Source organism: Colobus angolensis, unplaced genomic scaffold (assembly GCF_000951035.1).
Source record: "Colobus angolensis palliatus isolate OR3802 unplaced genomic scaffold, Cang.pa_1.0 Scaffold199, whole genome shotgun sequence".
NCBI lineage: Eukaryota > Metazoa > Chordata > Mammalia > Primates > Cercopithecidae > Colobus > Colobus angolensis.
This window is the reverse complement of record NW_012115143.1, coordinates 837,136-860,445: the sequence shown is the minus strand read 5'-3', so window position 1 is coordinate 860,445 and position 23,310 is coordinate 837,136. Positions and strand designations below refer to the sequence as shown.

General features: G+C 38.1%; 1 protein-coding gene across 2 annotated transcripts in view; it reads left to right on the top strand.

Moving 5' to 3' along the window:
• TTBK2 (tau tubulin kinase 2) overlaps positions 1-23,310 on the top strand; it is a 188,266-nt gene that overhangs the window by 97,039 nt on the left and 67,917 nt on the right. For both annotated transcript variants that reach the window (XM_011941120.1, XM_011941121.1), the window contains 4 exons: positions 240-344; positions 10,656-10,721; positions 15,671-15,763; positions 16,705-16,830. In XM_011941120.1, coding sequence (XP_011796510.1) covers positions 240-344; positions 10,656-10,721; positions 15,671-15,763; positions 16,705-16,830 — 390 coding nt within the window. The remainder of the gene's footprint in view (positions 1-239; positions 345-10,655; positions 10,722-15,670; positions 15,764-16,704; positions 16,831-23,310) is intronic.

The following is a 23,310-nucleotide window of genomic DNA, read 5'->3' as shown; positions in this document are numbered from 1 at the left end:
GGATGGTCTCGATCTCCTGACCTCGTGATCCGCCCGTCTCAGCCTCCCAAAGTGCTGGGATTACAGGCTTGAGCCACCGCGCCCGGCCCTAAATCATATTTTAATACCTACTAAACATCATTGACTAGAATAGTATATTTGGAACATGTGTGTTACATAGAGCTTAAATAGAAGAAGACTTAAAATGTAAGGACTAAGTATTATAAGAATGTATATATTTTCCTTCTTTATTTTTCTAGTCGAACTTCGCTATGGGCCGCTTTCCTAGTACGTGTAGGAAATGTTACATGCTTGACTTTGGCTTAGCTCGACAGTTTACCAATTCCTGTGGTGACGTCAGACCAGTAAGATTTTTCATATTATTATCAAATATTTGATAATTACCCTGGTATTTATAGTATCACACTTTTTAAACAATGCTAATTATTTATCCTAATGGATGTTATCTAAGAAGTGGCATATACATTTAATGATTATAGAATGACAATAAATTGTATTATTGAAATTTGTGGCTTCAAAAAATGTACATTAGAGGGAGATTTCGAGTGGTCTTATAGTAAGAACACATGTTGACCCTTTGAAATGAGGGGTCATTTGTGCAGTATGATACCCTTTCTACGTACTGTAATTCTATTTCAGTTACTATACTTTTCAACTCCCAAATTTCCACTTAGTTCTCTTCATTGATATTCTCTATTTGATGCAACACTGTCATCGCATTTTCTTTTACTTGTTTAATCAAGCTGTCCTTTATTTCTGAAAACATATCTGTAATGGCTACTTTAAGATAGTTTTCTGTTAAATCCAATATCTGGTCACTCTCACAGGCAGTTTCTGTTGCCTGCTTTTTTCCCCCTATGTATAAGTCATACTTTCCTGTTTCTTTGCATGCCTCATGATTTTTTGTTGGAAACTGGGCCTTTTAGGTAATATATTACAGCAACTCTGGGTACTACTAGTTTCCCCCTTCTAGGGCTTGTTGTTATTTTTTGTTTAGTGGCTGACAGGATCATTTTAGTGAAATCCATTCCGTTCTCCCTCCCTCCCCGCAAACCATACACACAGTATTAAGACTGTGTTGCTCTTCAGGGAGGTGCATCTTTGGGTATGACCACAATCACACTGTGATGATAATGGTACCAGTAAGGCTCACTTCTGCTCTTTCCTTGGCCACATACAGCTGTTGAACTTCACTAATTGCAGGCCAGTTACTTTATTGTTTATAACAATATCTTGGGGGCATAAATACCTTGACCAACTAATCAAACTGTGGCTTCTAAAATGGAATAGTTTCTGAAGTCAGTGTTTCATCATTGTTCTGATGTCAGGTCCTTCAGCTATCTTTTCCCCCTAGTTCTCTCCTGTCCAGCTATTCTCTAAGCTGTATCTTCAGCTGAATTTCCTCCTAGTTCCCTTTACCACAACCTCTATTTTTGATAGGCCTTTTAGGTTTGTTAAAAAGAAAACATTAGGCAAATTAAATTGAACAGAGTTTAGTTGAGCAAAGAATGATTCGTGAATCATGTAGCCCCCTGAATAAGAATAGGTTCAGAATGACTCTGGGGCTGCCACATGTTCAGATAACATGTATGAACATAAGAAGTAAAATGAGTACAGAAAATGTAAGTGAGGTACAGAAACAGCTGGATTGCTTACAGCTGGGCATTTGCTTTATTTGAATCTGCTTTGAACAGTTGGCTGCTGTGGTTGGCTGAGACTTGGCTGTTTGTTACAAGAGTAGTTTACAGTCTATTTATACTCAAGTTAGGTTACCATCATTACCTCTAGACCAGCCATAAAACTATGTACAGAGGCAGTTTTAGGCCAAACTTAATTTAGCAATAAAACTGTAAAGCATTGATGTCACTCTGTCAATATTGTAAATGGACTTATTTGGTCTCAGTATGGGATTCACAAGTCTTATTTGGTCTCAGCTCCTGTCTGTTTTGGGATCTGTCTGCTTCTTTAAAGTTTTGGTTTGATGAAATTAATAATAAACATAAAATAAAAATAAATAAAAAAATAAAAGTTAATGTCATACTTTTTTGGATTGTGTTTGAAATAATTTTCTCATATTGTTCTACTAATGTAAAATCAAAAGTTCCCATTGTAGATTTGTTTCATATGTACAATTATTTATTTATTGCTAGGAAACTTGAATCAGTTGTTTGGATTGTCTAAGTATACCATCATGTTATCTGCAGAAATCTGTATTTTGATTTTGTTTATTTTGTCTTGCTATATATTCCAGAAGAGTGTAAAAAACATTAAAAATTAAGAATAACGAAACATTACTGGCCTCCATCTAGGTTAAGAAATGGCATGTTACCATCTTAGAAGCATGCTGTGGGGCCTTTCCTGATCATATCCCTTTTTCTTCCTCAAGCAGCACTGACAAATGGAGCTTACTATGGTGATAGCAGTGTTCTGTGTCTGTACTGTCTTTTATGGTAGCCACTAGCTACATGTGGCTATAGAGCACTTGGATTGTAGCCAGAGCAAATGAGGAACTGAATTTAATTTAATTTAATTTAATTTTATATTTTATTTATTTTTATTTTTATTTTTATTTTTTTGAAATGGAGTCTCGCTATGTCGCCCATGCCAGAGTGCAGTGGCGCTATCTCAACTCACTGCTACCTCTACCTCCTAGGTTCAAGCGATTCTCTTGCCTCAGCCTCCCGAGTAGCTGGAACTACAGGCACCCGCCACCACACCCAGCTAATTTCTTTTTGTGTTTTTAGTAGAGATGAGATTTCACCATGTTGGCCAGGCTGGTCTCGAACTCCTGACCTCAAAGGATCCACCCTCTTCGGCCTCCTAAAGTGCTGGGATTACAGGCATGAGCCACCACACCTGGTCCAGGAACTGAATTTTAAATTCATTTAATTTTAGGTGGCTATCATATTAGCCAGTGCAGCTCTTGACATACTCTCCATTCTATATTTTGTGTTAACTAGTTTCTTTGTTTTCTTTCTTCTCTCTTCTGCAGATCTTGAGGGTACTTGTTTTGGAGTTAGGGAGCAGATGCAGATAGCTGCCATGACAAGCCTTCATGTTTAGCTTATGAATTTAACCCAATCGACTTTTAATGTTTTTATTCCAGTCCCTCTCTCCCTCTTCCCTCTCATATTCCTTTCCCTTTGCTTTTTAAATTTATTATTATTATTTAAAGAGACAGGGTCTTGCGTCTTGCTCTGTTGCACAGGCGGGAGTACAGTGGTGCAATCAAAACTCATTGTAGCCTCAAACTCCTGGGCTCAGGTGATCTTCTTGCGTCAGCTTCTCAGAGTTCTAAAATTACAGATGTGAGCCACTGCACCTGGCCTCCTCTGCTTTTTTATTATTTTATTATTATTTGCTTTTCCCCCTGATTTGATGTATATTGTTGTCCTTTTTTATTATTATTTTTCATTTCTATTTTGGGTTTGGGGGCACATGTGCAAGTTTGTTATATAGGTAAACTTGTGCCATGTGGGTTTGTTATATAGATTATTTCATCACCCGGGTACTAAGCCTAGTACCCAGTAGTTATTTTTTCTGCTCCTTTCCTTCCTCCCACCCCCCACCCTGAAGTAGGCCCCAATGTTTGTCTTTCCCTTTGTGTCTATGAGTTCTCATCATAACAAATACTGTTTTGTTATCACAGTAAATACTCTGTTGTTGATCAATATGTAATAGTAGTTGATCTGTTAATTGAAGATTCATTAAGGACGAAGAATCACGACATAGTACTTTAAGCATTTTTTATATTTTTCTTTGTTTTGTCTTTTTGTTTTCAAATAGTTAAGACTCATAAGAAGTTACAAAAATAATACAGTTACCATGTACCTTCATCCAGCTTTCTGCAGTGCTAATACCTTACATAATCATAGTACATTGTCAAAACTGGGAAATTGATGTTGATATAATATTATTAACTCAAGTAGAGATTTAGATTTTACCAGGTTCAACATGCACGTTTTGGTGGGGGTGGTGGTATATGGAATTTTATCACATGTATAGATTCATATAACCAACTGCTATAATTTGAATGTCCCATCCAAATCTGATGTTTAAATTTGATTCCCAATGCTAGAAGTGAGGCCTGCCGGGCAGTGTTTGGGTCGTGGGATGGGTCACTCATGAATCCCCCCTATGAGCGGAGGGTCGTGAGTTCTCACTGTTAGTTCTTATGAGAGCTGGTTGTTAAAAAGAGCCTGGTACCTTCCCCCACCTTCTTGCTTCCTTTCTCACCATGTGACCTCTGCACATGCCTCCTCTGCTTTGCCTTCCACCAACAGTGGAAGCAGCCTGAAGCCCTCACCAGAAGCAGATGCTGGTGCCATGTTTCTTGCACAACCTGCATGCAGAACTGTGAACCAAACAGACCTCTTTTCTTTATAAATTTTCAGCCTCATGTATTCCTTTATAGCAGGGATGTCCAATCTTTTGGCTTCCCTGGGCCACAATGGAAGAAGAATTGTCTTGGGCCACACATGAAATACACTAACAATAGCTGATGAGCTAAAAAAAAAAAAATTCCAATAATGTTTTAGGGAAGTTTATGAATTTGTGTTGGGTTGTGTTCAGAGCCATCCTGGGCCACATGTTGGGCAAGCTTATTTTGTAGCAGCACAAATGGACTAAGACATCAACACCATAATCCAGATACAAAGCTATTTTATCACCACGAAGGAACTTCCTCAAAACATAGATGTATGTTTATTTACCAGTCTTGTGGTGTGGGACCATCAGTCAGAAGGCACTACAAAGGGAACGATGGAGTGTGTCGTTATACCAGTGTGGTGTTCGATGAAGTTGGTTTTGACAGCCTCTACTCTTTATCACCTTTAAGATGTATTAGTTACATTAAGTAGGGTTGCGAGGGGCAAAGAAGTCCTAAACTATATATATCTGCAGCACTTTGATTCATAATTTCAGAGTTGAGCTTCTGTTTACCTAATGATTTGAATCTGCCTGTTCATTTTGTGTATGTGTCCTGCTTTTAAGGCATTCCCCAGTTTCAGCCCTTCAGCTGGCATCTCACACTGGCCCTTTGTGTCTAAGCTCTGGGAGTGACCTGTTTTCTCCTGTTGCTCCCATCCTAACCATTCACCTGAAACTTCCAGGGCCTAGGATTGTGGTAACTTATGTAAGAACAATTTTTAACGTCTTTTTTCTCTGTTAGTATTTCAGAATTTCAGCTGAATTTGAGATATTTTCTTAATTCCATTGGGAGTTGTATTACATAGTTCTTGCATTTTTTTCCCTGATCCTTTCCCTTTTGTTAGCAATAGGCTAGAGTCATTCTCTTCTTTCTTGGTTTATTCTCCTAGGAGTTCATCCTGTCTCTAACATAGATTCTCTCCTTTACATTCACACTGCTTCTGCCCTTGTACTAATTTTGTTGTTTCTTGTTTTAATTGTTAAAATAGTTTCCTCACTCATCTCTCTGTCTTCTCCTTTCAGTCTGTTATACTTCCACCAGAGTCAACATACATGCAGAGCATTTTCTCAATCGTTACTTTTCAGCTGAAAAATTTTTTTTTTTCTTTTTTTTGAGACGGAGTCTTGCTCTGTCGCCCAGGCTGGAGTGCAGTGGTGCGATCTCTACTCACTGCAAGCTCCGCCCCCTGGGTTCACGCCATTCTCCTGCCTCAGCCTCCCGTGTAGCTGGGACTACAGGCGCCCACCACCACGCCTGGCTAATTTTTTGTATTTTTAGTAGAGACGGGGTTTCACAGTGTGAGCCAGGATGGTCTCGATCTCCTGACCTCATGATCCACCTGTCTCGGCCTCCCAAAGTGCTGGGATTACAGGCGTGAGCCACCGTGCCCGGCCTAAAAATATTTTATGAATTCCAATTACCTACACGTTATAAACCAAATTAAAGAAGACCTTAATTTGACATTTAAGTCCTCCCTTAATCTGACTTCAACCTATTTTCCTGTTTTTTTCCTGTCATGGTCGGCTACAGTCATACCAGATTTGTTTCTCTAACACCAAAAGTACTTTCCTCCCTCTTTGCATTGTTAACCATGTTCTTTTGACTTAAAATGCATCTCATTTTTTCTGTTGTAATTCCGTCAGCTCTTCAAGGCCCGATTTATTTTTTCTTTTTTGTTTTCATTTGAATACCTAGGTATCAAATAAAATATGCTCATAGATTGTTAAATACTTTCACTTTTTACTTTCTTTTTCTTTCAAAATGATTTTAAATATAAATTTCAAATAGGTAACGTATTCATGTGAAGCAAAAGTTAAAGAATTAAAAATGTATCAAAATTAAACGCTTATGCTCTTTGAAAGACACTGTCGAGCAAATGAAAAGTCAAGTCACAGATGGGGAAAAATATTTGCAGAACACACATCTGATAAAGGTTTTACATCCAGGATCTATGAATAACTCCTACAACTCAATAAAAAGAAAGCAACACAGTAAAAATGGGCTAAATATTTGAATAGACGTTTTATCAAAGAGGAGATACAAATGGCAAATAAGCATATTAAGAGATGGTCAATATCATTAGTTATTAGGGAAATGCAAATTAAAACCCTGGCAAGATACCACTGCCTACCAATTAGAATGGTTAAAACAAAAACCAGACAATACTAAGTGCTGACAAGGGACAGAAATCATTGGTTGTCAGAGACTAGGAGTGGGAGGGATTGACTCAAAGGGGCCTTAAGGAAACGTATTGGAGTGATGGAAATATTTGATATCTTAGTTGTGGTGGTGGTTATGTGACTTTATATCAGTCAAAACTCATAGAACTGTGTATACATAAAGTATGAATTTTATTGTAAGTAAATGATACCTCAGTAATTCAAAGTAAAGTAAATTAAACCTGACTTGAAAAGAAATTAAAAAGTAAACAGTGAAATAAATCTCCATTTCACCTCTGCCTATTCCAAATCTACTCATTTCCTATACTGTCTCTGATTCTTCCCCCTACTCCCTACATTCACCTTTAGGTAGCTGTACTGTTATTAGTTTCTTAATATATTCTTCCAGAATTTCTTTATTCACATACAACAAATACAAATGAACATTCTTATTTTTACCTTTTTGATTAAAAAGGTAGCGTGATATACATTCTATACCTTTCTTTTTTTCACTTGACAGTGTATCTAGATGATCTTTCTATGTTGGTATATAGAACTTCCTCATTCTTTTTTTTTTCTTTCTTTCTTTTAGACAGGGTCTCGCTCTGTCACCCAAGCTGGAGTGGAGTGGCATGATCACAGCTCACTACAGCCATGACTCAGAGGTCCTTCTGCTGCATCCTCCTAAGTAGCTGGGGGATTCTCCCACCTCAGCCTCCCAAGTAGCTGGTAGCGGGGACTATAGGTGCATGCCACCATGCCCAGCTAATTCTTTAATTCTTTTTTTTTTTTTTTTTTTTTCAGAGACAGGGTCTCACTATGTTGCCCGGGCTGGTCTTGAACTCCTGGCCTCAAGTGATCCTCCTGCCTTAGACTCCCCAAAGTTCTGGAATTATAACCATGAACTACTGTGCCTGGCCCCTCTTTTTTTTTGCAACTTCAGAGTGTATTCCATTATTTGGGCATACTATAATTTATTTAATCAGAGTCTCCTATTGGCAGACATTTAGGTTGCACTCAGTCTTTTGCTATCACGAACAATGATGGTAGTGACTGACTACATCCACTATTTTTGCACATGTGAGTATATCTGTGAGATAAATTTCCAGAAGTGAAATTGTGAGATGAAGTGAATATATGCATTTACAATTTTGATAAATATTGGCAAAGTGCCATCAATTGAGGAAGTTTCAAGAGATTGTTTGTTTCAAGACCCAGTAAAGTGCTGCCTGTTCCTAAGACTTGTCCTTCCTCCCTCCTACTACATGGAACTAATCCTTACCACTCCCAAGTGTTTATATTTCATTGTGCTTCACTAATGGTATTCATTATAATCTGCTTTAAATTGGAATCATTTGCATATGTGACTGTTTTTCCCCAGTTGGGTTTGAGTTGTCTTTACTACATTACATTAAATAAGGTGATTGAATTTCCTTGATCTGACATTATTTCTTTTTCTATTAGAATTAGATGAGTTATGCAAACTGGTATTATTTCTTTGACTACTTATGTCAAGCTTTCTCTAAACAGCTGATTTCTCTTTGTCTCTATTTCAGCCTTTCTATGGCAGAAGTAAGGTCAGAGCCAGGCCAGGGAAACTCTTAAGTAGAAAGAGTCTCCTGGGCTTGTCTTGGCTAGAATCCATCAGGGAGAAGTCCAGATGCCCAATCAACTGTGGACTAGGCTGCAGAATGTGATAATAAGTCTGGAGATTTTCATTCTGACAGTTACTGGAATGAAAATAATTGGGCAAAATTATGTAACACACACAAAAAATTCTATGTTAACTGAAGGCTTATGTCAGGTAATGAATAAAAGTACAACCTCTGAAACGTTATTAACTGAAAAAGATTCATAGTAGACTTTCATATATTCTCTTAGACGTTTTTCTTCTAAAAAGAAAACTCTCCAACCCTAGTTCCATCAACCAAATTGAGCATATTAGGTGTTCCTGTTAATCATGATGTCTTAGGAAAATATAGAGATCCACTGACTGTGATTGTCAATGAATGGCAGCTAAGAAAATAATGGGGATTTTTTTTAAAGATTGCAGGAACTTTTAATTACTGAGACTTGCCATTAAATAGAGAATATTTTAAAATAGTTGTCTTAAAAACCAAACAAAAGTAAGGGAAAGAAAGTATTTAATGAGAAAATGGAGGAAGAACACATAGATTGTTTATCCTATGCGGTAACATATGACCAAATTATTCTGGTAAGGAATTTTTTTTTTTTTTTTTTTTTTGAGACAGAGTCTCACTCTGTCGCCCAGAGTGGAGTGCAGTAGTGGCACAATCTTGGCTCACTGCAACCTTCGCCTCCTGGGTTCCAGTGATTCTCCTGCCTCAGCCTCTTGAGTAGCTGGGATTACAGGCATGCACCACCATGCCCAGCTAATTTTGTATTCTTAGTAGAGATAGGGTTTCACCATGTTGGTCAGGATGGTCTCGATCTCTTGCCCTTGTGATCTGCCCACCTCAGCCTCCCAAAGTGCTGAGATTACAGGTGTGAGCCAATGTGCCTGGCCAGAATTTTTTACTGTCTTTTCTGACTACAAAAGTAATACATGCTAAATGAGAAAAATTTGAGGTTACTTAAGAAAAAAAAAAAATTATACTAATGAAAAGTTTGTCTATGATCATTTTCAAATTTGTCAGTTTTCATATTGAGCTACGGTGCCACCCACGAATCCTCAGGGTACTTACTTGCTTCTTGGGGAGCAGTAGAATGGAGACAATGTTGAAAGACCTTAGTTAATGCCTGGTTTTATTATTTACTGATTTTTGTGTCCTTAGACAAGTTACATACCTCTCAGAGTCTATATCTATATTTGTAAAATGAGCAAGACAAAGACCTCACCCACACAGAGTTTATATTCCATGGACTAAAAGAAGACAGGCAGTAAACAAATTAAAATAGATTAACGCTATGTGGTGGCACACTCCAGTAGTTCCAGCTACTTGGGAGGCTGAGGCAGTAGGATCACTTGAGCCCAGGAATTTGAGGCTGCTGTGAACTATGATTACACCACTGCACTACAGCCTGGGCTACAGAGTGAGACCTTATCTCTTAAAAAAAATTAAAATCTAAACAAATGGGCAATAAACAGAATAAGAATATAAATAAAATTGATTTGGGGGTAGTAAAGGTGGTAAAAGAAATAAAGCAGAGTAAAAGAATAGAGTGGCACTACAGATAGGGAGAGTACTATTTTAGATTAGAATGATTAAGGGAAGTTTCTCTGAGGAGGTGACATGTGAGCAGAAGCCTTAAAATGGAGTAGAAGAGCTAGCCATTGGAGGGATTCAAGGAGCTGGGATTCCAACTGGAGAGAATCGTGTGCACTGTTTTGAGCTAAAACTAAAATTGGTCGTGAAAGAAACCACGGTAAATCCATTGTGAAAGGAGACAAATGCCAGATCATGAAAAGTCTTACAGGCTAAGTAAAAAGCCTGGACTTTATTCTAAGTTGAGTTCTCTGAGGACTAGGATCATATATTTTTCATGTTGGTGTTATTTCTAGTATGTGGCACATACTAAGCACCCAATAACTTGAATTTTTAATGCATGAATTGCATACGAAGGTAGGGTACAAGTTGCCACTACCTTTGAATTGAGTTTGAATGAAATAGCCAAGGTATGAAGAGCTTGGTATCTCAGATTACTTAGTGATTCCTCACCATCTAAATATATTTATTTGTATCCAGAACCTGAATATTAATGTATATACTATGATGCTTATCATGATTATGGGTATATGAAAGCATTTAATATTTTCTAATATACAGAGTTGTATAGATGTCATAAATGCCCCTGTATTTTAAAATGTAGGTAGGAAAAAATGGAACTGAAAATTACAATTTTATCAGTGTTTTTTTTTTTAAAGATGTGATTTAGAGATAATCTCTCTAATTTCTTGTAATTTCATAGTTAAAAGTTAGAAATTAAATAGTGTTTTATTGTGACAATAAAGGACATGTTTCTTGCATTTACTTCATGGGTTCAAGTGTGCTGAGTGTATTGCTGTTTGAAACTCATTTATTATTCTTTGCATGGCTTTGTTGTAGCCTCGAGCTGTGGCAGGCTTTCGAGGGACAGTTCGTTATGCATCAATCAATGCACATCGGAACAGGGTAGGTATCTGAACTGGAGTCATATCTGTATAAGTATGCTAATAGCTTAAATCAGATTGTCTTCTTTTTTATTTTATTATTATTATTTTTTGAGACAGAGTCTTGCGCTGTCCCCCAGGCTGGAGTGCAGTGGTGTGATCTCGGCTCACTGCAACCTCTACCTCCCAGGTTCAAGTGATTGTCCTGCCTCAGCCTCCTGAGTAGCTGGAATTACAGGTGCCCCCCCAACCACGCCCAGCTAATTTTTGGTATTTTTAGTAAAGGCGGGGTTTCACCATGTTGGCCAGGCTGGTCTCAAACTCTTGGCCTCATGATTTGCCTGCCTTGGCCTCCCAAAGTGAGATTGACTTCTTAATAAAAACAAAGGTATGAAAAGTGCTTGAGAGTTGAGGATCCCTTTAATAGCTACAAAGTTGCTTGAAATGTTTGTCCTAATTCATTCTTGTGTGGCACTGATGGTAATGGAATTGATAATACTAATGCACGGTATAGTGTATCATGGATAATAGATACGTGCAGCTGCTTGGAAAATAAAATCGAATTTGCCAGAAAAGACAGTAGCTAAGTGTATTTATGTCTATGGGGAATCTGTGTCCTTAATTAGATAGAAGTATTAACAAATTTAATATAGAAGTTTGGGAGGCCAAGGTGGGCAGATCACAAGGTCAGGAGTTCGAGACAAGCCTGGCCAACATAGTAAAACCCCGTCTCTACTAAAAATACAAAAATTAGCTGGGCATAGTGGTGTGCGCCTGTAGTCCCAGCTAATTGGGAGGCTGAGGCAAGAGAATCACTTGAACCCGGGAGGCGAAGGTTGTGGTAAGCCAAGGTCACGCCACTGCAGTCCAGCCTGGGCAACAGAGCAAGGCTCTGTCTCAAAAAAAAATACATATATATATAGAGAGAGAATTTGGAAGAGATTGAACATCTGTGTACTATTTCAAGAAATTATTTGGAAATATAATACTATCAATACCTAATGAAATGTGGAGTCATCATTTTATCTGTAATATGTATCTAATCTGTGATATCCCTCTCCCTACCAAACCTTTTGTTTTCATGAAGATTTCAAGTACAGACAATTTTAAAATGTTCATTTTAGTAAATTATCCCTTTCCTCTTGGGTTAAATTTTAAAAATATCTCCCTCACCCTCTTCCTTTGGTCCCTTTGTTCTGCGCTGACTTTTTCCCCTTCATCCCGAACTTTACGAGTAGGAAAAGTGGACATTTTTATGGATTATCAGTCCTTTAACTTTTTTTGCGTGGAGTTGAGAAGTTTAACAAGTGATTCCTTGATAAAATAGGGAGAAAAGTGTTTTTTCTTGATTCTTTTCTTTACCTTGTTCCTGTTCTGATAAGCCAAAATTGCTTTAATGAGAACTTGACCAACATATAATAGGAAGAGTATACTGTGGTCTTAAATGCTGTGTTCCAGTTAATTTGGTTTCCTATGGTGTGATTATAAATTGAAAATAATAAAGCCATTTTTCTCAGTGTGTAGCACTCTGGCAAGCATTTAAACTCATTTGGTTTGATTCAATGTTGCTTTATTTTATGATATCTAGTCATTTACTTTGCCTTGAAAAGAATTTCTCTTTTCCTGATTCTTATAAAAGTTCAGAAATACTAGGTTTTCCAATTAATTTTATTAAAGAATTATGTCAACATTGGAATCTGTGAAAGTACATTATTTTTAAGATAAACGTAAGTGTTTTCAGAGATTATAATAGCTACATAAGCATTTTCAAAATAGCGAATAGAAAGAGATTATGTACTTTTATTGTTTTAATGTAGGCAGCGGCAATTTCTTCTAAAAGCCTTTCCAGTGTAGTGTCCTTTAACAGTTACTTTGATAACTTGCTTATTTGTTATTCATCTAACCTTGCAGAGGAATTTGATAGTATATAGCAGTAGTTCTTAACCCTCTTTTCTGCTCCCAGCACACCTGAGGGATAGAATGCTTTTACTCAATAACGTAGTTCACAACGATTGTTAGTTTGTGAGGTGATGCAGGAGTGCCGCTCTTGGAACTTCCAGAGTTGCTTGTCTAATCCTAAAACGTTTCCCAGATAATTCTAACATGCTTCTTTTTTCCATACTCTGAATCCCTGATTTGATAATATCTAAAAATAATATACGCCGTTTCTCTTTTTCTGGTTCCTTAAACTTTACTTTTTAGAGACAGGGTCTTGTTCTGTTGCCCAGGCTGGAGTGTAGTGGCAGGATGATAACTTACTATAACCTTGAACTCCTGGGCTCAAGCAGTCTTCCCGCTTCAGCCTTCTCAGTAGGTAGAACCACAGGTGCACACCACTGTACCTGGCTAATTTTTTAATTGTTTGTATTGGCAGTCTTGCTATGTGGCCCAGGCTGGTCTCAAACTCCTGGCCTCAAGCAGTCTTCTAGCCTCAGCCTCCCAAAGTGCTGGGATTACATGCATGAGTCACCATGCCTTGCCAAATCTTAAAGTTTTAACGTAAATAATTCTTAAATAATACAAAGACTTTTAAAAACACTTGAACCTGGCCAACATGGTGAAACCCCGTCTCTACTAAAAGTATAAAAATTAGCTGGGTGTGGTGGGCAGGCGCCTGTAATCTCAGCTACTCGGGAGGCTGAGGCAGGAAAATTGCTGGAACCTGGGAGGCAGAGGTTGCAGTGAGCCGATAGCGCCCCGTTGCACTCCAGCCTGGGCTGACTACAGTGAGACTCTGTCTCAAAAAACAAGCAAAACAAAAAAACACTTGAACTCTGTCATACTGTCTTATTGTTGTTTTACATTTTAATCTTGTTAATATTTATCTCAATACTTCGAAAAAATTACTTTCTTCTGCTTCTTGGGTCACTGTTGAGAACATCTTTGTTACTTTATTTAATTGTTGTTACTTTTTTTTTTTTTTAAGAGATGGAGTCCTGCTCTCTCGCCCTCCCTTGCCCAGGCTGGAGTGCAATGGTGTGATCTTGGCTCACTGCAACCTCTGCCTTCTGGGTTCTAGCAATTCTCCTGCCTCAGCCTCCTGAGTAACTGGGATTTCAGGCATACGCCACCACACCCAGCTAATTTTTTGTATTTTTTAATAGAAACGGGGTTTCACCATGTTGCCCAGGCTGGTCTCGAACTCCTGAGCTTAGGCAATCCACCAGCTTCGGCCCCCCAAAGTGCTAGGATTACAGGCATGAGGCACCGCATCCGGCCTTAATTTGTCCTTTTTAAAATTTTATTTTATTTTTTATTTTTTGGGAGAGTCTTGCTCTGTTGCCCAGGCTGGAGTATACTGGTATGATCTCGACTCACTGCAGCCTCGACCTCCTGGGCTCAAGCAATCCTCCCACCTCAGCCTGTTGCGTAGCTGGGACCACAGGTATGCGCCTCCACACCTGGCTAATTTTTGTGCTTTTTGTAGAGACGGAGCTTTGCCATATTGCCCAGGCTAGTCTGGAACTCCTGAGCTCAAGCAATTCACCTGTCTTGGCCTCCCAAAAAAGTGCTGGGATTACAGGCATGTGTCACCATGCCTAGCCAATTTGTCCTTTTTATTTGAATACTTTTGGTATCTTTTCTGTCTTTGGAGTCCTGCATTCAAATGTGCCTCGGTGTGGATTTTAAAATATTTATCTGTTTGGGATTTGATGTGTTTCCTAACCAAATGTTCATGTCTTTCCTCGATTCTGGAAGATTCTCATATTCCCTTTTTCCCTTTTTCTTTATACTCTTTTTGCCCAGTCACCAAATTGATGTATTAGACTTTCTTAAGTTTTCTTATTCTGTCCTTTGTACTTCCTTTTAAGTTCATTACTGGATTTTCTAATTCTTTGTGTCTCTGTGCTGTATTCTAGATAATTTCTTCAGATCTGTTTTCCAATTGATTTTTTTCTGCTGTATTTGATTAGCTTTTAAACCTGTCCATTGAGTTTTTAATTTCTATAATTGTGCTTTTTATTTCTAGATGTTCTTTTTAGTCATTTTTCAAATCTGATTGGGTTTTGGTTTGTTTTTATTGAATATGATTCTTTTCTGGTGACTGATTCCATTTTTCATTTTAACATTTTAAACATTCTTCGTATCCTATAATTCCATTTCTGAAATCCTTGGATACTTTTTTCTACTTTTTGTAGCTTCTTTTGACATTAGCTTATTAATATACTTTATAAATCTGAATAATGAACATTTGGTGAGGCTTTTTGTATAGCACTTCTGTGAGGTCTGAATTTAGGGATGTATTTATCCTGAGAGGACAAATTTGCTTCTGTCATTCCTGCAGGGCGTGACCACCCTTGGTTTTTCAGACCATACAGGTATATATTTAACCCCCAAGTCTGAATGAGGGACAGGCCTATGGTAACAAATTCTCAGGGCAATTTTTTTAAAACTCATTTTTTTCTTTTGATAGCAGTTAAATTTTACAGAAAACAATTATTATAGTATAATGTACACACCAAATACTACACTACGGATGTAACCCTTTTAGGGCCCTAGCTATATGGTGGGGGTGGGGTGTATCTCAGTTACAACTCCTGTCCTATGTAGGCCCAAGGCCTTTATGCCTGTCCCCTTCCTGGTGGATACACTGATGACAGATGCCCCCAGAGCAGCCAAAACTTCAGCATCAGCTTGCTTCCCTTATTTCCACCTTTAAAAAAAATAGCTTTTAAGAGTTCTCTTTCTTCTAAATGAACACATTAACTAATGGGCTGTTATGTGACTTCCAGCATTTCCATGTTTTGGGGTGTCCTTTGTTTCAAAAGGTTTTTCTATTTGTATATTCTGCCATATAGATTGCTGTATTGCTATGTAAATTTATATATATATTTACCATATAATTTTTTGGGAAATGAATTTACATTTTTCACCTAATAAGGTGAACCAAAATGGTTAGGCCTTAACCAATGTAATGTACTCACAAGTAATAGTAATGTAATGTGACTGAATTTTGTTTTGTTTATGAAGGAAATGGGAAGACATGATGACCTTTGGTCCTTATTCTACATGTTAGTGGAGTTTGTGGTTGGTCAGCTGCCATGGAGAAAAATAAAGGACAAGGTAATTTTGGGAATGGAGATGTCAATTTTGGTGGAAGAAATAAAAATTTCTCCTGAATAAACATTTTTGTTGAAAATATACTTATGTATAAGACTTAAAATCTATAAGCACCTTTGCTATATCCCAGAATATATATTTTTCTCTCTGAGCTGACATTAGAGATCAAATTAATGTTATAAGATTTTTCTGTGTACATGGAGAATAGACACTAATTGCTTCTGATTAATTTATAGCCCTCCGTCTTAGCTTTTAATTTTATTAGTTCTCCCCTTTGTTTTTGTAAGTCAAGTAAGCTTTTAGTTTTTGATTGTCACATTGTATTGTTTGATTTAGAAAACTGTAAACACATGTGTTGATAAAAGTAGATCAGATTTAAGATAAATTATTTTGAGATGGGTGCAATGGCTCACATCTGTGATCCTAGCACCTTGGGAGGCTGAGGCAAGAGGATCATTTGAGCCCAAAAATTCGAGACCGGGCTGGATAACATAGCGAGACCCCCATCTTTACACAAAAATTTTAAAAATTAGCTGGGCATGGTGGCATGTGCCTGTAGTCCCAGCTACTTGGGAAGCTGAGGCAGGAGAATCACTTGAGTCTCAAAGGTTGAGGCTACAGTGAGTCGTGATCATGCCATTGCACTTCAGCCTGGGCCACAGAGCAAGACCCTGTCTCAGAAAACTAAATTAAATAATTTCTTTTGGGGACTATCAATATACTGATGCAGAACTCTGTACTACTTGTTTGGTTCTGCATAATAGTTTTTTTCCATTTTAAAACATTGTACATTAAGCTGTTAGTAAGAGCTCAGTTCTTGCTTTATACTTAATTACCCACTATCTCATTCCCTAGTATATACCCTTGAGACAGCTACTGAGGGGCTCTTAATGCCTAACCGCCAAGAGAAATTGACTGTAGCTCTTTTTCTCTTTACTTCCCAGGAGCAAGTAGGCTCTATTAAGGAGAGATATGACCACAGGCTCATGCTGAAACATCTCCCTCCAGAATTCAGCATCTTTCTAGACCATATCTCTTCTTTGGATTATTTTACAAAACCAGACTACCAGGTAACCATCTTTGTGAGTTCTGTGGGTTAATTATTTTCTCTGTTAGTCTCTGCTTTCACTTATTGTAGCTTTGAAGGTGTTATAAATGAGTAGGGGAGGTCCTTAGAATCAGACTGTTTTAATACATCCTGAGAAACATGGTGAAATTAACTTGTGATGGGAGTGTCAGTGTGTGTGTTATGTTTCATCCCTCTGGATAGACTTAACTTCATTAGAGTTTTAGGTTTGTTCATCTTGTAACAAATTTTACTGTTCCTGCATGATTCTTTCGGCATATAGAACTGCTGATAGTTGAATTTATGCAAATTCTATAGCTAATTTTTTGACCAGAAGGAAATGTCCAACTAGGTAATGCATCTGTCAAGGGCTTTAGGGCAGCATATCGTATGTTAATATGCTGTGGGACAGCGGTCAATGAAAATTGGCTCCATTTTGTCTGTGGTCAGAGAATCATTTCCTTAGAGCATCAGTTAATGAGCCTTAGAAGGCTCTGTTTGGTCTACTACAAATTGCATCCCTAACCCCAACCAGCGGTATTTCAGAAGATTCTGTTGCTCTCAGGGAGAATTTGGTCAGGGCTTAATACCAAATAATTGCTACCACCGCAAACATAAATGCAGCCACACACAGAGTAATAAGAATTATATTATATATATATAATGTATATATAAACTCTATATATATTAGTATGTCATTCTTACAAAGGACAACACATAGACTGCATGAGAATGGTAGTTAAATTCTAAAGTATTGTCAGTGTTGTGCAGTCAAAAGACTAAGAAGTATCTATAGCACAGTGAATGTATTTGCATATAGTAATCATTTCTCTGTGAAATTGCTGCTTTTGTATAAGATACAAACAGGATATAAAGCAAAGAGGCAACATACAGCCATGAGTCCTTAGAGACCTTAAATGGATGAGCTTGTCTTCTCATACATATACCAATTTGTGTTGTAAACAACAGGGACTGCCTAACAAATTGAGAAGATACACTGTGTGTGAGTTGTTTTTGTATGTGTTCTTATATTTGCCTTTTGTATGTATTTTCTGAAATGTATAGCGTTCACATTACTTAAAGCAATGAAATTATACCTGTAAGACTAGATTCAAGAAGAGGTGAAAAATGTTCCAACTCTCCCATCTTGAGTGCTAATAATTTTTTATTGACAAAATTTACATAGGGAAATTTAGGACAGTAAAAGACTTCGATCACATTCTCTTCTTAGTTAAACCTACATCTAAAGAAGACTATCATATTTACCAGCTAAAGTTTGAAACTTAGATCTATGATTATTTTAAACTAACAAATTATTGTTCTCAAGTTTTTCAGTTGGACATTCTCCTACAGGCTTTTCTGTCACTTAATAACAAAGCAAAGTATGGTAATTTTCCGTTTTTGGAAGAAAGAGAACAGGCATAACATTACTTTGTTTCACAGATTCTGTAAATAATCCAGCTCTTTCCTGCTCTGATCTTTCATAAGCAGTGAGTGAGAACAGAGGGCAGGTGGACAGGAGAAGGATAATTGAAAAAAGATGTTGATGTAAGTGATGGGTGTGTTCTAATGACTTGTATCAATATGACATCAGGTTTCAAAAGCCTGAGCTTTGCAGCTTCTGCCTCTTGTTTTTCTGCTCAGTCTTCATCTTGAGAAAAATAACTCTACTTTTAATCTGAATGGTCTTGTGAACTAATGCTGTCCCTGTGATTAATTTTACAGTTTGAGATTCATTCCTGAATTTGATTTTACTTACTGTTCTTTCAAGATTTTATTTTCTTTATTTAAAAACATTTTTTGAGACAGGGTCTCGCTCTGTCAGCAAGGCTAGCGTGCAGTTGGTGCAGTCACGGCTCACTGCAGCTTCAGCCTCCAAGACTCAAGTGATTCTCCCACTTTAGCCTCCTGAGTAGCTTTAACTACAAGTGTGCACCATGCCTGGCTTTTTTTGTTGTTGTTTTTGTTTTTGTTTTAAAGCAGAGATGAAGTCTCCTTATGTTGCCCAAGCAGGTCTCGAACTCCTGGCCTCAAGCAATCCTTCTGCCTTGGTCTTCCAAAGTGCTGAGATCATCAGCATGAAGCCACCATACCTGGTCTTTTCTTTCAAAATTTTAGATTTTTCATGGGACAACCAGTAAAGTTAAAAACAACAATAAACCTCCTTCATCAACAAGCAAAAAGCATATCCATGTTTAGTATGACTGCTTCCCTAGCTACATCAAAGGTCAAATAGCAATAATATGTTTCCAGCTTTGTCTATTCTGAGCTAAGACCAAAGTCAATTTTTTTGTTATAGTCAAAGTGTTAAATGATGCAGTTTTACGAGCTTTGTGTATATTTTATAAATCTTTAAAATTTAGAATATCTTGCCATAGAATGTTATTACTTCAACATGTTGCACATGGCCAACACCTCATCCAATAGCTGCTACCGTTCACTCTGACATCAGGTGTGGACCTAGAGAGAATAACTATTTTGTTTTCTGCCAGGAATCTTTTATGTGTCTCTCATTTTACAATAAAGGCTGAAATTTGCTTTTGAGAAGTTTTATATTATTTTGTGAAATTACATCAAGTTTATCTGTACTTAGTATTTATGTATGATTCTGTTTTCCTAACTAGCTTTTAAATCCTGGAGAAACAACCATGTCTTTTTTTTTAACCCCATATTACACCTGGCACCTAAATTTTCAACAAATGTTAGGTAAATTTAATTGAGTCTTTACCAACAGTCTCCTACACAGAGAATACAAGAAAAATTAACCCTATAAGTGATTAAATACTGTTTTCTGTCTGTTAAAATAAATGTGAAGATATCAGAATTATAAACAAGATTAAAGCAGATATGTTCCTATAAATATTGTTTTTTAGATTCTAGATATTGTAACAACTATAAGAGATAGAGTGTTTCAACCACAGTGATTCATGCTTGTAATCTCAGCACCTTTGGGAGATTGAGGCAGGAGTATCACTTGAGGCCAGGAGTTTGAGACCAGCCTGGGCAACACAGTAAGACCCTGTTTCTACAAAAAACAAAACAACAACAACAAATAACAAAAAAATTAGCCAGGTGTGCTGGCCTGCACCTGTAGTCCCGGATACTTGGGAGGCTGAGATGGGAGGGTTGCTTGAGTGAATCAAGGCTGCAGTGAGCCATAATTGTGCCACTGCACTCCAGCCTGAGTGACAGAGTGAGACTCCATCTCAATAACAATGGTAGTAATAATAGGATCACATGATCCTGATAAGAACACAAATATCTTTATTAGAGTATTCAAATTATGTTAAGCATCACTTAGCAAGTTGAGAAGACTAATGAAATCCACAAATATTTACACTGTTGGTGAAACTGAAACTAAAATGTGTATCTCAACCAGTTCACCCACTGCTACAGCATTGCTAATATCAGAGGATAGGATGGAGAGGAAATGCAAAGCTAAGCAAGCTTCATTAATCTTCTTAATATACTTTCCACGTTTAGGAATGGGACTATTTAAATGTAGATTACGTCAAAATGCAGTAGATTTGCCTCTTGCTTTGGGGGACATAGAGCAGTTGTAGGATCCTCTGACTCTGATAACATCTGAATTAAATTTTTCTGAGGGCACAGATGCTACTTGTGAGGCAAACAAGAAAAAAGGTTAAGCTGAAAACAAGGGGGAACCTCCTATCAAATAGAGTGGTAAAGGAAGGTCTCTTTCTAAAGCTACCATGTAAGGCCAAGGGGTGCCCAGTCTTTTGGCTTCCCTGGGCCACATTGGGAGAAGAATTGTCTTGGGCTACACATAAAATACACTAACACTAATGATAGCTGATGAGCCAAAAAAAAAAAAATTGCAGAAAAATCTCATAATGTTTTAAGAAAGTTTACAAATTTGTGTTGGGCCACATTCAAAGCCGTCCTATGTTACGGGTTAGAGAAACTTGATTGTAAGCCAAGCCCCAAAAGATGGGATTGTGTTGGCCATGTGAAGAGCAAAAAAAAAGGTAGAATGTTAGAAGCCGAGGGAAGAACATGCACATGCGTGAGCCCTAATGGGGGAAAGGACTGAAAGGAGACAAGTGTGGCCAGACAGTAAATAAGGAGAGAGAACAGGTTGAGGTGAGGTTGGAAAGAGTCAGAAACCAGCTTATGCAGGGCCTTGTAGGCTTTTTTAAGGAGTTTGGATTTTTATTCTAAGTACAACACAAAGCCTTGGAAGTGTTATAAACAAGACCTTGGTGATGCGATTTGTGCTTTAAGAAGATTACTTTTGCAGTTATGGGCATCCAAATGAAACAAAGGAGAATCGGAGACTAGTTGGGAAGATACTGAGATAAGCTGAGCTATGCCTTGTAAAGAAATAATTTTTTTTAAATCAGTGTCTTTTTTTTTTTTTTTTTTGAGACATAGTCTTGCTCTGTTGCCCAGGCTGGAGTGCAATGGTGTGATCTCGGCTCACTGCAACCTCCGCCTCCTAGATTCAAGTGATTCTCTGCCTCAGCCTCCCAAGTAGCTGGGACCACAGGCATATGCCACCACGCCCAGCTAATTTTTGTGTAGGGTTTTTATAGAGATAGGGTTTTGCCATATTGGCCAGGCTGGTCTCAAACTCCTAGCCTCAAGTGATCCACCTGCCTTGGCCTCCCAAAGTGGTAGGATTACAGGTGTGAACCACCATGCCTGGCCTAAAATTCAGTGTCTTAACACCATAAAGGTTCTTGATCATATAATACATGAGTCAAGTTGTACAACTCTCCTAGGCAACTTTTAAGAGTAACTTGAAAATCCAGGATCTGCCCACATATTGACACTGCTGTCTTTAATACATGGCCTTTTACTATTATCAGGAAAGGGAATAGTGTGAATGATGGCTTAGGGGTTTTACAGGCAGGCCTGGAAGTGATCTATAACACTGGTGTATGCCCAGTAGTCAGAATTCAATCACACTGACCCAGCACTAACTGCAGGGGAGGCTAGGAGATAGAGTATTCCCTTCTGGCCAGGAGGCAAGATGATGATGACCTTGACTTGAGAGAAGTAGTAGAGATGGAGGGAAATGGGTGACTTCTTGCCTTGGCGCTGTTAGCCTTATCTCCTTTCATTCCCCATTGTACTTATGTGATCTAGTCATATTAGACCCCTCAATGCAGTCAAATGAGATTGCCAGCTCTTCTCCCAGTGTGTCTTGCCTGGAATGTGCCTCTGTTTCATAACACTGCTTGTCTTGTGAAATTGAAAGCCCAGCTCAGATGTCAGTTTCTCTGCAGTCTCCTCTGATCCCTTCCATTCCTTCTGTATTCCATACTGGAGTAATTTCTTCTGTTCAGCTCTTAGAGCAGGAGTACTTTGTTTTGTCTCTTTATTATATAAGCTCCTTAAGAGCCAGGGCCTTGCACATTTATCTCAGTTTTCTCAAGAACATAGCACAATGATAGGCGTTTAATAAAAGTGAAAAATTCAATTAAATCTGCTTGATTTTTGCTTCTGTTGAATGTAAACCACCCAAAGACAGGACTGTGTTTTGTTAACATTTATATTCCTAGCACTCAGGACAATAGGCGGTCAATGTATGTCTGAAACAAGGAGTGAATATTTGATGTAGCTGTAGAATACAATAGAGTCACACTGTGTTTACATGACCCACTTAAATTCAGCTGTGTGTTCAGGAGGTAGAAAAATCTTAACATCTGTGATTCTGCCTGCCCTTTGGCTTAGTCATGCCTTATGGTGAGGGTAATGATTTAGTGCCCTGAAGCATCTGCTATTCTCTCAGTCTTCTCATTGACAGCAGTCCAGTGGCCCCAAATCAGGCTGCACCAAGTATGAGTCCAATAGTTGAAAGCAGAGTACTTTTTTTGGTACAAGTGTGACTGCTATCTGCAGCCAGCTTACTTTATCCACATTCATCTGAGGAAAAGACATCTATTCTGGAGCTGGAGGAAAAACTGGCTCTGTTGCACCTATGGAGAAATGGTAGTATTCTGTACTTTGTGGACATTTTAAGGTGCTTTCAAGGATAATTTCAACTATATGCTGTTTTTACCTTGCCTGCTGACTGGCTGTAACTCTTCTATAGTAGAAATAGCACCATACTTAAAAGACCTGTTTAAATTGGTGCTTTGCCACATACTGTTTAGATAACCTTTCTAGATCTCAGTTTTGTAGTCGGTGAAATGGTGGAAATACTGACTTCACAGCATTGTTGTTAAGATTTTTTTTTTTTTTGAGACGGAGTTTCGCTCTTGTCATCCAGGCTGGAGTGCCATGGCGTGATCTCGGCTCACTGCAACCTCTACCTCCCAGGTTCCAGCAATTCTCCTGCCTCAGCCTCCCAAGTAGCTGGGATTACAGGCATGTGCCACCAGGCCTGGCTACTTTTGTATTTTTAGTAGAGATAGGGTTTTACCATGTTGGCCAGGCTGATCTCCAACTGCTGACATCAGGTGATCCACCCACCTCGGGCTCTCAAAGTGCTGGGATTACAGGTGTGAGCCACGGC